Raw genomic sequence first — 21,656 nt, 5'->3', positions numbered from 1 at the left:
AGAAATAAAGAGGAAGATAATGAATTATGAATTTATCGTACAAAATGAAAATGTAATATTTTTATTATACAAATAATACTTCATGATGTTTCTCATTTGATGATAGAAAATAATTTTAAAGACAGACTCAAGTTAAGATTCTGAAAAAGAAAATAGATTTTAACCTTCCATCTTAAAAAAAAAAGACAATATTTGATTTTTTTTTTTTCTTTTTAGTTATATTATTTTTTTTACCGATTAAAATTACAATTCTAAAACCCTCTCCCATTTCTCTGCCGTAAACACATTCTTCTTATCCTTTGTTCTTCTCTTTTGTTCGAAGAGGAGCAGGGTATAGCTACAACGATTCCGCAAATCAGGTGATTGCTTTTCAGTCAATTACTTCCACATTCTACCATTTATCTTGTGATACTCATACATAAATCGCGAATTCTTTCTGCTCAAACGGGCATTCTTGACTGAAGTTTTCTCGTTTCATAGAAGAAAGAAGCTAAACCTGTAAGATGGATAATATGTTATATTCACCAATTTTGGGTCCTAAATATATATCTTCGAAGCCACTAGTCTCATGCTTGAACTCGATTAAAACCATTACACACTTCCGATTTACGGATTCGCGACTCCACCATGGATTTCTTCTTCCCAAAAAGAGCTGTTTTTGTGTTTCTGTTAACCTAAATAAAGACTTTCGCGTCATCAAAGTGGTCGATGATGATGACGACGATGAGGCGGTGGAGCACGATACAGCGTCTAATTTGGATTGGAAAGACGAATTTCTAGGACACATCGATCCCCCAAAAAGGAGAAAACAAAAAGAAAAATCCGAATTACTCGAAGAAACAGACACCTCAGATTGGTGCGTAAGAGCTAGAAAATCTGCTCTCAAGTCTATTCAAACTCGAGGTTTGACAAACGCCATGGAAAATCTCGTCACCAAGAAGAAAAAGAAGAAGAAGATCAAGAAGAAACTGGTTGTTAACAAGCCAAAGCCTGTTGATTTCAATTCTGATGATGAAGATGAAGATGGAGATGAAGATGTTGAACTGAACATCGAAAACCTTTTGGATGATGATAAAGATCAACTTTTAAGAAACGTGGGCATGATCGCAGGTGGAATGTTCAACGAAAGGAAAGAAAAAACAATGAAAACTTTTGCAGAAAAACTATCCCAATTTTCAGGCCCATCTGATCGAAGAAAAGAGATCAATCTAAACAGAGAAATAGTAGAAGCACAAACTGCAGATGAAGTGCTTGAAATAATCTCAGAGATGATAATGGCAGTTGGAAAAGGATTAAGTCCTTCACCTTTATCTCCATTAAACCTAGCAACAGCAATTCATCGTGTTGCTAAAAACATGGAAAAAGTCTTAATGCCAAGAACTCATAGACTTGCATTTGCAAGACGTAGAGAAATGTCTATGCTTGTGGGTATATCCATGATGAATCTTCCGGAATGTTCCGCTCAAGGCATCTCAAATATCGCGTGGGCCCTATCGAAAATCGGAGGCGATCTTCTTTACGTGTCTGAAATGGATCGAGTTGCAGAAGTTGCATTGACCAAAGTTGACCAGTTTAACTCACAAAATGTTGCTAATATCTCCGGTGCTTTTGCATCCATGCAACATTCGGCTCCAGGGTTATTTTCGGAATTATCAAAAAGAGGTTCGGATATTATCACCACTTTTCAACCACAAGAACTTGCTCAAGTGCTATGGGCTTTCGCATCGCTTTTCGAGCCTGTGGATTCGTTGCTTTCCGCTCTTGATAATGTTTACCAAAATACCCTTCAGTTTAGGTGCAAGAAAGCATCAAAAAATCTTGAACCATTGGAAGTTGAAAGCTTTCCTGTTCTTGAATTCACCAGGGACGAAATCGGAAACATATGTTGGTCGTATGCTGTTCTTGGAGAAATGAATCGGGGTTTCTTTTTCAATATTTGGAAAACACTTGAGCAATTTGAAGAGCAAAATGTTTCAGATCAATATAGGGAGGATATTATGTTTGCTACTCAAGTTTATCTTGTGAATCGGTGTTTAAAAGTTGAATACCCTCATTTGTCGTTGTGTCTTAAAACTGAAATTGAAGATAAAATAATTCGAGCTGGAAGAAGTTCACGTTTTAATCAGAAGATCACTTCTTCATTTCAAAAAGAGGTTGCGCGTCTTCTTGTTGCAACTGGTGTTGATTGGGTAAGAGAATATGTTGTGGATGGATACACTTTGGATGCTGCTTTGATTGATTTAAAACTTGCATTGGAGATCGATGGGCCCACACATTTTTCTAGAAATTTAGGTGAGTAGTATGAGTATGATATCTTTTTTCCCATTTGTCCAGATTAAGTGCTTAACCCATTAAGCCCATTAAGTAAAAAAGAAACAAATGCTTTTGTGATTTATAAACTAATAATTCTTTTAATGTTTTTTGGATACAGGAAACCCTTTAGGGCATACAGTGCTGAAAAGGCGATACCTTGAAGCTGCTGGATGGAAGGTTGTATCAGTATCTCACCAAAAAGTAAGTTATTTTATGTCCTTAATTATATATATATATATATATATATATATATATATATATATATATATATATATATATATATATATATGTTGAATATAAAATAATTTTATTTTATGTTGTGAAATGTGAAGTGGGAAGAACTTGAAGGGAGTCATGAACAGCTGGATTACCTGAGAGAGATTCTTCAAAACTACACGAATTTGAAAGTGCAAGAGATATGAAGTTGGTTTTTTGTGTACAAACCATGACAATATTGTACTTTTTTGACCACATTGTACAATTTTTCATCTAATTGTCATATTTTTAAAGGTCTGTTTGTGTTCATGGTGTATTTCTTTTTTTTTTTTGTATTATCATGTATGGGTGTAGGATATATATAGTTTTTAAAGTGGATGATTTTGAAAAGTCCTTAGCTTACATAATACACATTATAAGTTTATAACACAACAAATTTTGGTATTCAAACAAAATTTAAATTTAAATTCAAATCTTTGCCTAAATTCCATGATTCCTGACTCAATGCGTCCTTTGCTTTGCACATTTCCATGAACTTTTACCTTTTATCTTCCATTTATCAACTCCAACTGGTTGACTTTTCTCTTCAATCTCTCTCACCTTACGCTTCCTGTAAAATTTTACACAAACAACCCTTCTAAATATACACCATTTCATTTCTCACCCATATTGCAAAACTAATTATTCTCACCTGTAAACTTTGAGTGATTGATCAGATAATAGCTCATCAGCTAAAGTCGCCTCCCTTTCCCTCTTTGTAAGTCTAGAGGTGAAATATTCTAAATCTACACCATTTCCTTTCCCTCTTTCAATTCAGGTGTGAGAGTAGGGGTAGGCATATCAAACTTACATACATTTCAAACATAATCATCTTTAAAAATATATTTAAATGATGTCTTAATGGATTAAGTCATGTCTACATTTGGAATGTGAACATATACATACCAACTTCCTTCTTGAGTAACTTGTTGACTTTTTTTGGGTCATTAGGTGGAACAAAAAGTCCATCAATAAGCTCTGAATTGGGCTTATATACGAGACTACTTTCATGTACATCTTGGGACCCACTTTTTGCTCCAAATAAAAGAGAAGGTAACTTTGGTTCCCATGAAAGACCGATTATTTTCTTATTATCTTCAAGCATTCTTATTTCCTATTAACAAAAACTGCATCAATAACAGTTAACAATTAACGATTTATTTCACTAGTTTAAACCGTTTTTAATTTAATAAAAATATAATCCAAAGTTGATCTTCAGTTTAAGGGATTGTCATTGCTCCATCAATAACAGTTAACAATTAACGATTTGGAAAATTTTCAGAAACGCCTACTTAAACTATGATTCTCCAAATTAACAGACCTTAACAAAATATTAATTACTAACAAGTAACAAGTACTGATGAACAAACAGATTTTCTACAGTCTAACTTAAATAATCATAACAATAGACAAAAAAAAAAAAACAATAAATAGCTAATGATTATCAATCAAATAACAAAAATAGCAGCAGGCAGGCTAGTGGTGGCAAAGCAATGGAGGCAGCAGGGCGGCAACGGGGGGAAGTGGCGAGGTGGAACAGGGCGGAGACGGAGCAGGGTAGCAGCGGGCAAAGGCGGCAAGGCGTAGACCAGAGAGTGAGGGTTGAGTGCACGATTTTTTTTTTTTTTTTTCTTTCTTCCTTCGGGCTGGGGCATCGATGTATTGGGCTATGTTAAAAAGAAAATATTTATATAAGTAATCGTCATCTTGATAAGTTTCACACGTTTTATGATTTTATTACGAATTTCAAAATTGTTTTTGTCAAAAAAAAAAAAAAAGAAGTTGTTTTCAATTTTTCCGTTGGAATTTAAAGTTTCAATTAGTTCCGAAATTGCCTTTTTAAGAACTATTTTGAAATTTGATTTTTTTAGTAGCTGTTTCGGATTGACCAACTATGTTTTTTTTTTTTTTGCACAATACAACATTAAAATTTAAATTTACTTATTAAATTAATAATTTTGTTAACCGCAACACATTTTTGTTGGTCGATTGTTGATGTGGTAAGGAATCTCCTTATCAGATCATATTAAAAAATGACGTTCCCCTTTTACCTTTCCAGACAAACATGACAAACATCTTTGATTCCCGCTTACAAAACCCTCATGTCGTCTTCATTATCGAGCTCGCATTCCATAGGAGACGAAGAAGAGACCATCCCAGCTAATCAGCTTTTTACGGTTGTTGATATCCCAAACCCTGATTGTAATCATTAAGAGGAGACCATGTGAAGTACCACTCACCTAGTTGTAAGGTTTTGTCCCTATAGACTTTAAAATGTCATTATGCAGGGGACATTTAAGGCCTTTAAAATGCCAATATGCATGACATTTAAGGACTTAAAGATAACAACGTACTATAATCAACCCACATATGACAATAACAATATACTTTCCTTGTACAAGATATGTAAATAGCAACATTTAAGTTCTTTAAAATGCTAGATCATCAAGGCTCCCATTTGACATATATGGCTATTAAAATGCAATGTATATCACGATGAGGGTGCATCATCATGGGTTTTCCACAGGAAGACCTGAGAGGAAGTATGCTAGAGCGTAAGTCAGGTATGCCGAGTTAGTCAACATTCAGAGCCAGCCCAAGGAGTGGGCGAGCTGGGCCACTGCTCAGGGCAGCAATGAGTTGAAGGGCATCAGATTGTATATGCTTCTTATGGTATATGTTAATATATTCTGGGCCAAATTAGTGATCCACTAGAGTAAAATACGTGCAATTATAACGACGTCAACTCTAAAAATCAAATTCAATTGAGCGGCTAAAAGATACGATGCACATGTAACACCCCTAATCCAGCAGCACCAAGAAGGGAAAGGAAAACCCTAAGTCAAAGGGTCAACTCATCGAGTCCAGGGGAGAACTCGACAAGTCGGAGCGTGTCCCGTGTCGCGGATTAAGTAACCGACTCGATGAGTTGGGGAGATTGACTCGACGAGTCAGGTCTGCATTGGGAAACCCTAATTTCGGGACTTGGTGCCCTATTTAGACATCATTTCAGGCCTCCACCCCAACCTCAATCACTCCCCTCACCTACTCTCGAAACCCTAATCATCCATTGAGTGTTCTTAAGCTTTCCTTGCCATTTTTTAGTGATTTGAAGCTAGAAGAAAGAAGGAAATCCTTGGTGATTTAAGAAGAGGTAGTAGATCCAAATCTTGGGTAGCATTTCAGAACGTTTGGAGGTATAAAGCTTATGCCTTGGATGTTATTCATCTAGATCCTATTCTTAGCTTGTATTTTATCACATTTGGGCCATTCCCAAGGTTAATCCGAGTATTAAGCCTTTGAGGATGTATTGGACTTTAGATCTGGGCACTCTTGAGCTTTAGAAGCTTAGGGTTGCTAGCTTTACCCCGCCGTGGCTCCATTCCATGGCATATGCCTCCATTTTAGCTTGGATTTGGTGTTCAAGCTTCATAGCACCTTGCATGCACGTAAAGTTGGCAACTTTACGTGTAATGCTAGCTTTAGGAGTCCAGATCTACAAGTGGGAAGCAATGGAATGGACTGTAATCAACAATATGTAGATGACACAAGTGGACTCGGTGAGTCTGTTCATGGACTCAACGAGTCGGGTTGCAAACCCAAATCCCTTCTGGTTATGAGTCAGATTAGTGAGTTGAGTGGTGACTCAGTGGGTTGGACAGGACTAGGAATCGGAGATTGAAAGACTCGGCGAGTTGATTCACGAGTTGCATGGTTTCTGAGGTTATGAACTCGGCGAGTCATTAGGCTGAGTCGACGAGTAGGGTCAACCTGGAAGGTTGACTTTGACCAGGACTTTGACTTTGACCAAAGTTAACTTAGTTTGACTTCGGAAGGATAATTTAGGACTAAGTGTTATATTGGTATTGGTAGCTCGGGGAGCTAGAGGAGCAGCGGTTCGGAGAGTTATCGGATAGCACTCAGGAGGGTATCAACAGAAGCCTCAGCAGTGTAAGGCGAGTCTCCTCACTGTGTGAATGGCTCTAAGGCCACAATGTCGACCTATGTAGTTATAAGTAGGAAGACCCGAGGGTTAGCCCTAGGCGCTGTATGCTAGTATGATATTCTGGACCAAGGTCCGATGTCGGGGTTGCCCAATGAATGTTTTGCATGTTAGATTATACTTATTGTCTGTGTGATACTTGTATGTGCCCGGTAGGGAGATGGGTGTGGGCGAGGTCCCGTATCTCATCATTAGCAGAGTATGGACGGGGTTCCATACCTCTTTAGTAGCAGAGCAGGGGCGAGGCTCGAGATAGGAGAGGAGTGAGTGAGGGCACGGTCCCATATCTCATTAACAGCAGGAGCATGGATGGGGTTTCATGACTCACCAGTAGCAGGGTAGGGACGAGGCCCAAGATAGGCAAGGCCTTAGTACAGGAATTTAGTAGACTCAGTTAGCTTATGTGTTATGAATTACTTATATACTTGTATGTGTTTAGCGGGCGGGGCCTAAGAGAAACAAATCTATATACATAGTGGGGATTGAAGCCAGGCGGGGCCTGGGGTCGGATAGGGCCCGATGTAGCGGATGTGGCCCAGTGTTTGCAGTATGTGATTACGTATGGTATGTGGAAGGTTGGGGAACTCACTAAGCTTCGTGCTTACATTTTTCATGTTTGGTTTCAGGTACTTCCGGTAGCGGAGGGTAGAGCTCGGGTTGACTGCATCATACACACACACACACACACCCCAAGAAGCTTTAGCCTGGGAGGCATATACTCTGATAAAATAACATGTTTCTAGATGATACTTTGATTTAATATAATAACTTTGGTTTATGAAGGATATGATTTGTTATTATTGTTTTTGTTACTTAATTAAAAAGAAATTTTTGGGACCATATTTTGGATGTTACAACACAAGACACGATTTAATGTATGGAGAAATGCAACGTCGCAGCACGCCTAGATTGACGAGCTTCCCTCAATCCACATATCGGCTTTTGATTTAAAATCTGAGTCCCCCTCTAATTTCTTTTATTCAAGTTATCGATTCTCTTCTCTGATTTTTTTATTTCACTTCCATACATAAATTTCGTAGTGCTGCTCAACTCAAGAAACGATATTTCATGGAGATTGGTCGTGGTTTGTCCGTAGCAAGCAACAAGTCGGTACAGGGCAAGAAAATTCTTGAATATGTTTTTTCTTTACTGAGGTAATTATTCTGATTTATGATATTATTTTTCTCATTTTCTCAAATTATAAATGTTTTTTGATTTCTAAAATTTTGGTTGTAAAGCAGTGTCCCAAAGAATTTTTAATTTTTAATTATTATATATATATATATATATATATATATATATATATATATATATATATATATATTAAAATTCTCCAATGTTAGCTACAGTGAAGTTGCAAAGGTTTTAGCAATTTTGGTCCTTTGTCTATGGAGCTGTTTACAATCGTTCTTAGTTTTTATAGGGGGCATTTTTTTTGCCAATATATGTATTCTTTTGTGGATATGTGACATAAAACTCGGTGTGACATAGACACATGTATTCCCTTTATAATCCACCGTTTCTCATATCCAATAACACATCACCAGGTTTTTTCATCAACGCCTCTATTTCTTTCGTATACATATAGTATCCTATTTTCCTTCTCCTATTTCTCATTTGTTCCAGAAACCTTTGATACATTGCTTCTCACAAACAAACTTCCTCCTTCACCGGTGGCTTTCGACGACACCGATGCCTCCAAAACCCACTGTCTCTCTTTAAACTCATCCAAAACCTCTACAAATTGGGATTCTTTCTTTGTTCAATTTTGTTGGATTAGTTTGGTAGCGAGCAACGACCGACGTTGGTTTTCCCTTTTTGTCTCTCCATTTATGCTCTCGGTCTGTGAATGGTGGTTACCGACCGGAAGAAGGTTGTGCTGTTGTGTTCTCTACGATTGATGGAGACCTGCTTTCATGGTACGCACGCTCTGTTGGTCATCATCTGCTATAGTATCCATCGATCCGACTTCCAGAAACAGAGGGCATCGATTCCACCTCTTCATGTTGACACCCCTATGACCTTCAGATTTAGTTAAATCCTAATGCCCAATTCCCTGTAGTTGTAAATTATTATAAGATTTTGGGTTTTTTGGGATCTCATACTAAGATACGATATTGCTTTCAGGTGCAATCTATTGCACAAAATTTAAACCTAATTTCACTCTGCTATGCCATTTTTGCCATGTTTCTGATTAAATTAGGTTTCTGTTTAGTAATTTCGTTTGGTGTATACCTTCATTATAATCTTTATTTGATAAAAGTTCTTTCTTTTTACAGGCACTTACCATGGATTCTAATTTGCCATAGTGAGGAACCAATTTCCACTACCAGAAGACTTTGTTGTGACGGGAGAGTCCAAATTCCTTTCACTTGGAGCTGACTCTCTTTTTTCTTGGTAAAATGCTCGATTTATTACCCCACGTCTCATTTCATAAAGACCTAACATGCAGTATTTTATATTTTGACCGCATTTTTTGTGATTGGTGGTTCTGCAGCTAACCCACGTGATTTGTTGGGCACATACACGTCAACTTTAAAGAGTACTGCTTCACTGCAATGTAATATAGTTCTCCAAGAGATTGATTCAAAAGTAAGTCCATATCGACCATTATATGACTTATGCTAGAACAGCTTCAGATTGATACAGTTTACAGCTATAAATTGCAAGTAAGTTAGAAAATCGTTTCATTTTCACAAAATCCATTTGACTGGTTCAGAATTTTCTCTGTTGTTTGATAGGTATGGATCCTTATTGTACAGTGTTAGATGAAGAAGATGTAACTGAGTTAATTAGAGTATCATGTGTTTTGCATATGGATCCTATAATAAGTAGTCATGCTGGCTTGAAAAGTGTTTTGCAAAGGTACATCTAGCAGAAAGATTAGCTGAGTTGTATCTGTTTGAAATTGTAAGATCTTATGTGATTTTATGAGTTAATAGAATTTAGGAGTTTGCACTCGATTTAAGAAAGTTTTTTTTTTTGACATATTGAGGATATTGTAGTTATTTGTCATCATAAAAAGTATGTTTTTTTTTTTTTTAAAATTTTTTATTTGCTAGAATTGATCATGTCTACTACAACAACAAAGCAATGGATCGCTACTACCTGAAATCTTGGTTACTTATGTTCCAATCATAAACAATCATAAACAGCCAATTTGATATATTTTTGATATAATTTGTTAAATTTTATATATGTTGTGAAAAATAGTGATTAAATATTGTTTAAGTGGAATGGTACAAATAGATGTAGGTATAAGGTGGTATGAGACAAATAGATGTATTTATGGCTGTACATATGTCTTTGGGCTGTTGGCACACATAACAGTTGTATACAATCAGTTTACCTTATTTTTTATTTGGTACAGATTATACTTTATAATAAGTCGTTAGGAGGAATGGTGGGGATATTGTTGTTCATAGAAGGATGCCTGCATGTAAAGTAATCTTTTTATTTATATTTATTGAATTAAATTGTCATTCTTTTGATTTGTTATTTTTTTGTATTTTTGGGTCCATTAAAAAAAGGGATGATGAAATGTGTAATTAGTATGATTTCACGAATTCTTTGTCTTATTAGGTTGAATATAAAAATAATGTTATTTTTATAAAACTTCTATAGATGAATTAATCATCTTCTTTGAAGCCGACAACCCATTTGTAAAAATTAGAAAACATAACAAGGTAATATTTAAATCTTCAAAATAGATGATATATATTGTCATTTGTTTAATGTATTTCCTTATTGAGTTATTTTATTTTGTTTATGTTATTTTTAGAAGGGATAACAGTGGCTATATGAAGTTATTTGTGTAAGTATAGAAGGATTTTATTGAGTTTTGGTAACTGTCTCTTGAGTTTTGCCCTAACAAATGTGTGATTGCTTTCAAGAATCTTGCATGTTTGGAGTTGTCCAATAATAGTCGCCATTGTTCTGTTGCTTTTTTTCAAAAATTGAAAATCATACGTAGGATTTTGGATCTAAAACATCATTTTAACTAATGTGCCATTTGACGTCCATCAGATTTTGAAATCTTCTTTAGCAATGGAATTTGGCTCAACAAGTATTGCTTGGATGATGGTAAACATGATGAACAAAGCAAGGTTTATGAGTTGTGTGAAATTCCAAAAATGCACCCATCAAAGGAAGAAGTAGACGGGTTAAAAGAGGAGAGTGGTTGTCATGAGGATGTGGAGTCATGGTAAAAGATAAGGGGCAAAAAGGTAACTTGTGGAGTTTGTTAACACCCTTCACCAATCGTGATGCAGATCCAAGATGATACTAAAGTGCTTCAATTGACATGAAATCTTGAAAAAATATCTTCAAAATTAGTTGATAGAGTCTATTATGCTTAACTTTCATCCAATCAACCAAATGGTCTTATAAAATGTCTTCAATACCAAGCAGAAGTGAGTGATAAAGTCATACCATTGTCATTTAGAAGGTGGGGAAGAGATTGATTGGAATAAGAAGATGGTGAAGACTTATGTGTACATATGGAACAACCTCATTTCACCTTATAAATGATTATTCTAATGGGAAGTTTTTTATTGTTGATTGCAAGCCATACATCATATTTATTAGCACTCCACCAACTTAGATCACTTGAGAAACTTGGTTACATCATTTTCCTTATAGAGGTTATTTGTATTTGATTACAATGTTTCTTTTGCTTAGGTAAGTACTGATTTACCCCATGGAAACTCTTTTTGAGAACCTCTTAACAACATGTTTAATGTTTTGTATTAAATTCTTAATGCAGATAAAATGTGTTGTTTATTTCTGCATTTAAATTTAGTTACATACAAGAAATAATAACCTACTTTCATAACTATGCCTGTTGGTTCATCCTCCTATTATAATATTATACTTTAACATTTATTTCAATTCACATGCACCATTCCGACCCACACAACACCATTTCCGACCGACACAACACGCTGGAACGCTTCTAGTTGTTATTATAGATGAAGACAATAAGCATTGAGGTAAGTTTTCTGAATTCAACTTTGTACAAAAAAAACTTTTTTTTTCTACCATTCGTGGAATATTGTCACACCCCTTCACCATTGTTAGTTATTTTCTATTATGCAGTAAGTAGAAATTAAGCAAAATGCAAGCAAAATCAGTTTGTGGAATGTGGGTTATCTAATGGTTGTATGATATTGATTGAATTTATAAAAAATATTACCGAAAGTTTCCATTATCTGTTGCATTTGTCAACATAAAAGTTTGTTAAAAATGTTAGAGTTCAAATGTTTAATTGTCTGATTATAGAAAAAGGTTATAATATCTTTTCGAAAGAACAAAAATTCTAAATTTAGATATAGTGTGCATATTTTATGATGATATATAGGTTGGAAATTTAGGTCACATGCCTGTACCACTTTACCATTGTTATAGTATTTAAAGAGACTTTTCTAAAAAAAATTGTGTTTAATTTCATGGTTTTAATGTGTTGATCTAATAACATGGAGGAAAGATGTTCTGATTTGTAATGACCATTAAATTTGTAACATCCCGATTTCCAGGTATGAGATTTATTCTTTAAAATGCAAGTTTCCCATGGGACTCGGCGAGTTGATGGCTTCAACTCGATGTGTTGAAGGCTTTTGGGCCGCGTATCTTTTTGGACAAACTCGACGAGTTGGTGAGGAAAACTCGATGAGTTGGCGGCTGGGTGAGAAACCCTAAATTATAGGGTCTTACACCCTATTTAATCTCCTTAAGTTCCTAGGGTTGATCCTTTATCAATCTCCAAACCCTTTTTGCGGCCCTAGTTAACCCTAATCACCCTTCCCACTCATTTTATGTTTTAGTGTGGTTCTTTTGGGGCAAAAAGGAGAAGAAGTTGGAAGAAGGAAGCAAGGATCTAACAAGGTAAGCTCTCATCTTCATTTTCGCACTCTTTTGGATTGTTGTAAGTATTCAAGATCCGACTTTTATCTATCTATGTAGCTAGATCTTGAGTTTTGTCCCTTTTCTCCTTATTCTTGGATGTTGCAATGGATGGACTTCATAAATTTTGCAACTTTATGAATCTTGGTCTTTAGCCAAGCTTTGATGCCATGCATGGATTTTAGGTCATATTTTCCATTTTAGACCCATTTTGGGTTCAAGACATGCATTGGACATGCATGTATATAAAGCATCAACCTTTGGGATGTTTTTGAGGCTAGAATCTCTTCTGGAAAAGTTGGGTTTCATATCTCAAGGATTTTGTGCTTAATGGTTAAGCCCTTGAGTTTTCAAGCCTCGTGGATGGGTTTTTGAGCATTTAGAGTAGCCCTAAAGGATAAAGTTGGAAACTTTATCCTCCTAGACACATTTGGAGTTTAGATCTGAGCCTTGGAATCCCTAGTATCGAAGAATCAACTATATGTGTTAAACTGGGGAAAACTCGGCGAGTTGTCCAGACAACTCGACGAGTTGGCTAAGGGTTTCCTGATCTTTTTTGAGTACTGTAGAAACTCTACGAGTTCATAGGTGCACTCAACGAGTTGGGTCAACATGACTGTTGACATTGACCGTTGACTTTGACTATTGACCATGGTTGACCAAGTTGGGCTTTTAAGGGCATTTTGGGTATTTCGTGATTTTGATGGAATGGTCACATAGTGGTTGTAGGCATTCGAGTCGAGATCTGAGATTCAGAGTCAGACCTCATCAGTTCTGCACTACTTGTGAGGTGAGTTTTCCTCACTATACTTTCGGGTCGAAGGCACCAAGGCTGGCCCATTGGTTTGATAACCTGATATTTGTTGATATGCGGATATGGAATAGATATACATGCTAGATTTGATATGCTAGTTTGGTAGGTATGTAGGACTACTAGCGATATTGTATGTTTATTTGTATATGATATTATCTGTTATATGTCGACATATTGTGTGTGTGTGTGAGGGGGGGGGGGGGTTGAGGTAGTACTGCTTTATGATGTAGCTAACAAATCCTGTATGTGTGTGAGGGGGGGGGGGGTTGAGGTAGTACTGCTTTGTGATGTAGATAACAAATCCTGGAGTATGCCAGATATGAGTTGAGGGCCAAGGAGGGCATGCCAGACTCATATTGAGGACTCATGAGCATTCCAGATATGAGTTGAGGGCCGGGTAGGGCATGCCAGACTCGTACTGAGGGTTAAGCGGTATTCAATCAGTTGACTAATCAGGTCGGGGAGCAAGCTAGACATAAGATGTGGGTCCGTGAAGCAAGCAAACTTATCATGTGTGCTTAGGAGTAATCCAATCTGTTAAGCTATGTACCAATTACATGTTGTTGTTGTATTGTGTACCATTTATTATGTATTGGTATTTTGGGGGAACTCACTAAGCTTTGGGCTTACACTTTTGGATTATGTTTCAGGTACTTCATAGGATCGCGGGAAGGCGAAGGCGTGATTGTGTACCTCCTCATGTTTTGCTTCATGTTTTTGGGATTACTCTGATATTGAATTCGTTTTGAAAACTATTTGTAAACCATGATGGTTTGGGGTTTATTTTAAAAGTTTAAAATTTTCAAGAATTTTATGAGTGTTACAAAATTTGTTGAGTAACCAAAAGTCAGATTGATGTTTGAAAATTAAATGTTGTTTTATGTATAGTTTCATGGATTTGATAGGCTATTGTTGTGAACTAAATGTTATGTCAGGATTTGTCTAGTGTCATTTATCTAGTAATTCTTGTTTTCTTTGTTTTTCACTTTTCAGAATCATTTGCTTCAAAAATTCAAGCAATTTCCACTAACAACTTAAAACATAAACTTATTTAAAGTTTAATCCTTTCTATGCCAAGTATAGTTTTATATTATAAGATGAACTAATGTTTTTGCTACATAAAAATACATGCATCATTTTAGGTGATTGCAACTTTACAAGTTCTAGTTTGTATCCCCATAGATTTTTCAAAATAAAATGGAATGTTGCCCTTTTGTTTTATAAACATAAGTTTTATATGGGATAGGTACACATATATGAGCACTATTAAACCTTTTCACCCAGGGCATAGAAATCTAATGGACCGGCCCTATCAACATTCATAAGTTGACTCCACAAACACTCGAAGACATTGTAGGTGTACTCGAGATTAATACGAAGGTAAATTGGTGCTTGTTGATATGTGGTAAGACATTGGAATATGGTCTCATACCACTCTACGCTGAGTACAACATTGAGATGTTTAAAAAAGAAGGATTCTCCCATAGCACTACAACACTATACATTACATGTACATTGATCAAGAACCACAACCATGTGATCTTTTTGGCAAAAGACACTTAAGAGCGCTTATCCTCACAAAATTAGGATTTTGATTTATTAATTTGTCTTCGACAATTCGGGTGCAACTCTTGAAGATGCCAACAAACACGTGTGGGTACAATATGTAGTTCGAATTCCTAAATATTACATGTTACCACGACTAGATGTAACAAACCAGAAAATTAAGTCATCGTTCACCGGTCTTAATCACTGTGAACACCCCTGGTAATAGACATGATGTACTGTATTTCACCATCTTCATGAAAATAAAGTTTTCATACTTACAATTGCATACAGAATACCCTTTTTGTCTTTGATGAATGTTGATCGTTAACGAACAAAACACTACTCACAATATATAAGTATCTAAGTAATACATTGAAAATATGATTTATGTGTTATGTATACTTATGAACAAATAATAATCTAAACAGATAGAGCCAAAGAATACGATTTCGTGCATATAAAAAGCGTTGAAAACGAAGATCGTAAGCGAAAGTTACATCCTTTTTAAGGATGTAACTGAGTTTTCCGTAAATGAACGTTGAATCAATTTGTTCGGTTAGCTACACATCTCGTTAAGTATTTTAGAGCACGTTTTTGGACTAAGAATATAAGTTATTATTTGATTTCATTCTCGGAATATTTTTATCACGAAGTTATAATCGTGTTGCGAAATCAGTTGAAGCGATAAAACTATAAATATAATTGGATAATAACTTCAGACACGTTTTTAACATAGTAACCCTTTCGTTCGGGAATTTTGATTGCATATTCAGAAACACCACATTTAGGACATCTGACTAGTATATTTAGAAAATTTGAACGAAGTTGTTTTTCGTTGGGTTTTAACACGTTGTTCGAGAATGCGACACATGTCGCGTTTTTGGTGGTGCGACTTGGGGGGTTTTGAGAGCGAAACTTGTTACGATTGTGTAGGTTCTTGATCTCTATAAATAGAAGAGGTCTCCCTCCCTCCCTCCTCACATCTCTCTCAATCTCTCTAGATTCTTTTTCTCTCTCTAGGCTCTCTATATTCCTCTCTCTCTCTCTCTCTCTCTCTCTCCCCCTCCCTCTCTCTCTCTCTCTCTTATTTTCCCGATGACCAGAACCATCGCCATCCACCACTCCTCCGCCTTGCACCACAATGTACCACCACCACCAAAGCACTCCAACCACCCTATAACACCTCCCCTACCTCCAACCATCATAAATCCAACTATAATCAACTCCGACAACCAAGAATCATCACAATGCCACCGACTGTACCCATCAACCACTAACACCGGCCACTAAAATCACACTTGACCCCCATAAGCCCCTCCACAAGAAACTTTAGGTCCCAGCTTTACCTGATGCCGGAAAGCCACTTTTCCAACCATCTTTTTTTTTTTCAACGAAATAATTTTTGGGAATTTTCCGGCGAGCCTCCGGGTAGTTTTCCAGCAAATTCGAATAGTTTTTTAACTTGCTTTTGCACGATCTACAACCTTGGAGTTTCGCTTTGTGAAAACGAGGTTCCGTTCGTGAAATCCCGAGTGGCGGTTCGAATCCTGGTTTTTGATCCGAACAACGCAATGATAAAGCATGCAGCGGAAGTGAGTTCTACGACCCCTTTTAAACTTTTAATGCGTTCAGAGGAGAGTACATGTTTTGTCTATATTTAATATTTAGACCCCTTTTAAACTTTTAATGCGTTCGGAGGAGAGTACATGTTTTGTCTATATTTAATATTTATTTGATTTATAAATGTTAAATATGATTTTATAACTATATATAAAAGTTAGTTATTACAGTTATATCGTTGTTATCGTCATTTATTCACTAAAAATAATATATTTACTTATATTTTGGATTTACACATATATTGGTATTGTTGGTTTTAAAGTAGGTAAAACCTGGTTTTGGTCAATTTATAGCCGTTACGTTGCTCAATTTTCGTTAGAAATCTATTAAAAAATTTATACAACGAATAAACAATGTGTCTAGAAACTTTATAACTTAAAGTATAGGATACACAAACACACTTATAGAACGGTTTGAACTTAACAGATGAAATATGGCTTAAGTTAAGGACACACAGTCACACTTATAGAACGGTTATAACCTAAAAGATGAAATATGGGTTAAGTTAAACACTCATATGAGTTGAAATATGGCTTAAGTTAAGCACTCATATGCGTTAAAATATGACTATATGTAGCATGATCACATACTTAGAATGATAGATAAATATTGGTATTTTATATAAGTAAAAATAAATACTTATATATTTATACGAATCACGAGAACTATTGTTGTTATAAAACTTATATTTTTTTTTATAAGTAAACAATTATAAAAAACACATTCACTTGTATAAGGTTACAAGCACAAATTCACACAAATCAGGTAGAACTTATACACAGCACACACTTGTACGGGGTTACAAGAACGTATTCACGTAAGTAACGTAAGAACTTATACTTAAGATTTTCACAATGAAAGCTTTACAAGTATATTTTTTATATAATATAAAAATCAAGTAAACATGCATACACACTTGTAGGGTTGGCAAGTGCCAATAAGTTAGGTAAACACCTACACACAATGTATACATATTTGTAGGGTTGTAAGTACTATCCTTTTATTTTATAAATCAGGAAGGCACTTAGATACGTTTTGGTTATAAAAACACATGGAGTAAAAACCTGTGAAACTCATCAACATTATTGTTGACGTATCTTTAAAACGCATGTATTCCCAGGATCATAAGCAGCTGGAAGAACAGGCACACTGAAGACCTATGAAACTTTTGCTTATTGTACTATATTTCGTAAATGCCAAACTATTAGGTATGTATTGTATTTTGATAAGGTACTAGTAGACAATGACAATGCAACCTCTATTTAGATAATAATCGAAGTTTATATTTTCATATTGATTTTGTATTGTTCAATGTATGTTCAATAACTGTGATCTATGACTACATAGCACAACTCGACTTTTCTGCTGCCGACCGGGGTTATGACACTAGATTATGCAAGAAGGTTAGTTAGATCTTGACATATTGAAGATTGAAGACGAGAAGATCGATAAAAACCCTAGCCCTGTTTTTTGGTTTGTTTTTGTTTAGTGTGAAGAACAAGAGAAGGAATGTATTTATGTTTAACTTCTAAACCTACATGGCAAGTTTATACTCTCTCTGTCCCAAAATTATTGTTCACATTTGACTTTTGAAGTCTTTCTATGTCAACTTTGACCATAAATAATTTTATTTGTGTTATATAACATTGTGATACGTGCCAGAGGGAGATGTTACAAATGGTATCAGAGCGAGGGCACGAGACAATGTTTTCACACCGGGAGCCCAAAGTGGACAATATTGTGATATGTGCCGGAGGGAGATGTTACAAATAGTATCAGAGTCAAGGCACGAGATGATGTGTTCACCTAGGACGTCAAAACCTATAATGGGGGGAGAGGGTGAAGGCGGTCGAGTTAGCTGCACATAATCCCACATCGGCTGGGAAGGAGAACTAAGCATTCCTTAAAAAGGGTGTGTATACCTTCTCTGTCAGAACGCATTTTAAAGTCACGAGAGCAGCAGATCCCATAAGAACTCTGTAGTTAAGCGTGTCCGGATGAGAGCAATCTAGGGATGGGTGATCCCCTGGGAAGTTTTTCACGTCGGGAGCCCAAAGCGGACAATATTGTGATACGTGCCGGAGGGAGATTGTTAGGTGCATTTCATGCATTCATTTTTTATAGTTTTAGTTCATAAAAGTGCATTACATTTAGGTTTAGACTCATGCATTTTGTATAATTTCGGGATTTTTCATGATGCAATTCTATTCACACGCTTTTAGGATATTTCAGGGACTTATGAAGGTTGGATCTTGTTGGAGGAAGTTATCAAGAGTTGGATACAAAGTTGTAGAAGTTTTGGAGCTTTGAAGAGAGAGAGAATGAAGAAATGAAGAATTTGGTTTCACAGGAGTTTACACGGCCGTGTAAATTTATGCCTTTGATTTACACGGGCCGTGTAAACGTGTATGCAAGGACATTCTACTTCGAAGACCTGGAAGACTTAAGCATTCTACTTTTCTTGTTTACACGGCCGTGTAAATGGAACCCTTTGGTTTACACGGGCCGTGTAAACGTCTCGGCAGTTTTAAAGTGGTTTTGTCTTCTTATAATTCGGACAATCAGTTTTTATGAAGGTTAGGTCGGATTTTGGGAGGAGAAGAGACGATTTTCAGAGCTTTTGCAAGTAGATTAACACTTGGAAAACACTTTAATTTCTTTTTGTAAGTCAATTTGAAGTTTAAACTTGTTTGATTTGTAGTCCAACCTAGATATGTGTGGTTGATTTTATTATCATTTCCGAATCTGAATTCTTAAGTATGTGTTGTTAGACTGTAACTTGAATTCAACTTATGTTTAACATCTAGTAATCTTTGATTTGATCTTAATCATGTGTTTGGTTAGTTCTCTTTTTCACTTGATCAATGAACTAGGGTTCTATTCAATCTAGTTAATCAAATCATGAAATTCGTATATGTTTTATGATTTGATGTTAGTAACACTCACTTACTTGGTTGTAATTAGATCAAAATTAGTGCAATCAAAGATTAAATGTTTATATTCCCAAGCTTAAGAGGAATGTTAAACATTGTTGGTAATTAGTGCAAGAACTTAATGTCATTTAATGATTTAATGCAAGAGCTTATTTGGGTTAAATCAATTAAATGAAATTTTATTTAAAGAGCTTATTTTGAATAAAATACTTTTGCCAATTTGGATATTAGAGTTTATTAATATCCAACTTACCAACCTAGATTGAACATGAGTTATAATTATATTACATCTTTCAACATAATACATATATAAGAGTCAAAATCGAAAATGTACTTCTTCTACTGCGTTTGTTTTCAATCTTTCTTATTTATGAAGTTTAATTCAAGTTTAAATACAAACCCCCATTTCAATATTACTTGTATTATGTGTGAAAATATGGCAAGATAAAAAGTCCAGTATCTCTGTGGACCGACCCTGCTTACTCTATACTATCTTTAGTATTAGAAAAAAAGCAGTGATTTAAGTTATATTAATATTATTTTATCCCATCATTTGTTGGTTTGACACCCGAACAGAGATGTTACAATAATTTTTGATGAAATTTATACCAATGAAAATACATTTAAAAAACAATTTATTCATATATTTTTCATGAAAAATTATATAACAAAAAGTAAATTATTTAAGAACAAAATTGAACAAAAAAAACTTAAAAAGTCAAACGTAGATAATAATTTGAGACGGAGGGAGTATGTACTTTTCACTCATTTTAGTTACCTTTTAGTTACCACATCAACAATTGACCGACAAAAATGTGTTGCAGGTGAAAAAATGGATAATTTAACAGTTAAATTTAAACTCTAATGGTGTAATGAGCAAAAAACATAGTTGATTAATTCGAGACAACAACTAAACATCATTATGTTATAGTATCGATTTCCCTATCAGCAAAGGAAGGTTCTTACATAGGACCATATATATGCATTTCATGTTTTACATATATTTTAGTATAAAATATATAATGATTAAATGAAGGTTGTTTCCAACCAAGAATTACCATCCTGTCAATCAAAAGGTCATGTGTGAGTTGCAAGCCAATGACCACAAAATCACATGGTTCGAAAAATCTTCTTGCGGGTCAATATGCATATGTCTTAACGATTAAGTGGCATATAGTTGGAAGATGGAAGAAAGGCCAAGAAACAACTCAACAATTAAAAGGATTAACACGATGGTCAATCTAGGAAACAACCTAAGTAACTTGGGGAGTAATGATGAACTACAAGTAGATTGTGCTTACAGTTACCTTAGTTTCCATAGAGTTGTCATTAAATAAAGAAGTGACATGCATCTAAAAGATGATGGTAGTACCAAGAAACAACTTCATTGTTCTTTGCTATACAAGAATGATTAAAGCAATGATCATGAGCTTCGTACCAAAATAAACATCCAAAATATTTACTAGGTCGAGTAGATGGAAAACTTGGATATAATTAAGATCCTTGAGATCTAGCAAATCGTATTTACTTATTGGTTTGATGGCACCTCAGGTGAAAATGTACTAGGATTGCGGGTTGCCATTATACAAGAATTAGCTAGTTATCCATTCCTAGATCTTTAAAGAAAGTGATAGATACTTGTGGAATATGTAGGGAAATCATTGTAACATGTACATGTTCAATCCGATTAGCAGATGTTATAAAATAGTAAATTTTTATACTCATAATGGTGTTTAGGTTATATTGTATTTTACCAAGCAAATATCATAACAAATATATGAAACATGTAGGTTATAAAAGGTTTTATTAATACCAGTCTCATATGTTATATTTAATTGGCATTAACCAAATTCATAATTTATTTAAAAACATTATTAAGTTACATATAACCAATATATTTCATAAACATCTACAATTTTGTCTAAAAAACTAGGAAATAATATCTATCTATTTGGTCAGTAGCAACTAACGTGAAACATTTGTCTCTAACATACTTTCATCCTTGTTTCCATCAAACCAAAAGTAATATACTTATTCTTGGATGTTTGAAACAAATTGGCTTCGGTTAACAACTAACTCATAAGATGTTTAGGGCTCCAATAGTCCAATTAACAACAAACTTCTCGTGGTCCGTGGCAGTAAAGAATTCCATTATTCTTTAGAAGTGAAAATCTAGGTCTTATATACGAAAGTGTCTTCCAAATTAGTCAATAAATAACAAGATACCCACCCTTGGATGCTTCGAATGAATAGGCCCTTTTGCAACCCC

At 35.2% G+C, this 21,656-nt stretch overlaps 1 protein-coding gene and 1 pseudogene across 2 annotated transcripts; one reads left to right on the top strand and one right to left on the bottom strand.

Moving 5' to 3' along the window:
• Positions 1-259: 259 nt before the first annotated feature.
• On the top strand, positions 260-2,822 carry RAP (RAP domain-containing protein). The gene is made up of 3 exons (XM_078959728.1): positions 260-2,292; positions 2,432-2,514; positions 2,646-2,822. The coding sequence occupies exons 1-3, from the start codon at positions 504-506 to the stop codon at positions 2,733-2,735; spliced, it is 1,962 nt and encodes a 653-aa protein (XP_078815854.1). The 5' UTR covers positions 260-503; the 3' UTR covers positions 2,736-2,822.
• Positions 2,795-4,213, bottom strand: LOC145000497 (uncharacterized; annotated as a pseudogene). The gene is made up of 3 exons (XR_013661233.1): positions 3,475-4,213; positions 3,221-3,400; positions 2,795-3,139 (listed from the first exon to the last, which is right to left on the bottom strand). The product of XR_013661233.1 is annotated as an uncharacterized LOC145000497 (transcript).
• Between the last annotated feature and the right edge of the window lie 17,443 nt (positions 4,214-21,656).

Source organism: Lactuca saligna, chromosome 6 (assembly GCF_052625555.1).
Source record: "Lactuca saligna cultivar CGN05327 chromosome 6, ASM5262555v1, whole genome shotgun sequence".
Lineage (NCBI taxonomy): Eukaryota > Viridiplantae > Streptophyta > Magnoliopsida > Asterales > Asteraceae > Lactuca > Lactuca saligna.
This window is presented reverse-complemented; position numbering and strand designations above follow the sequence as displayed.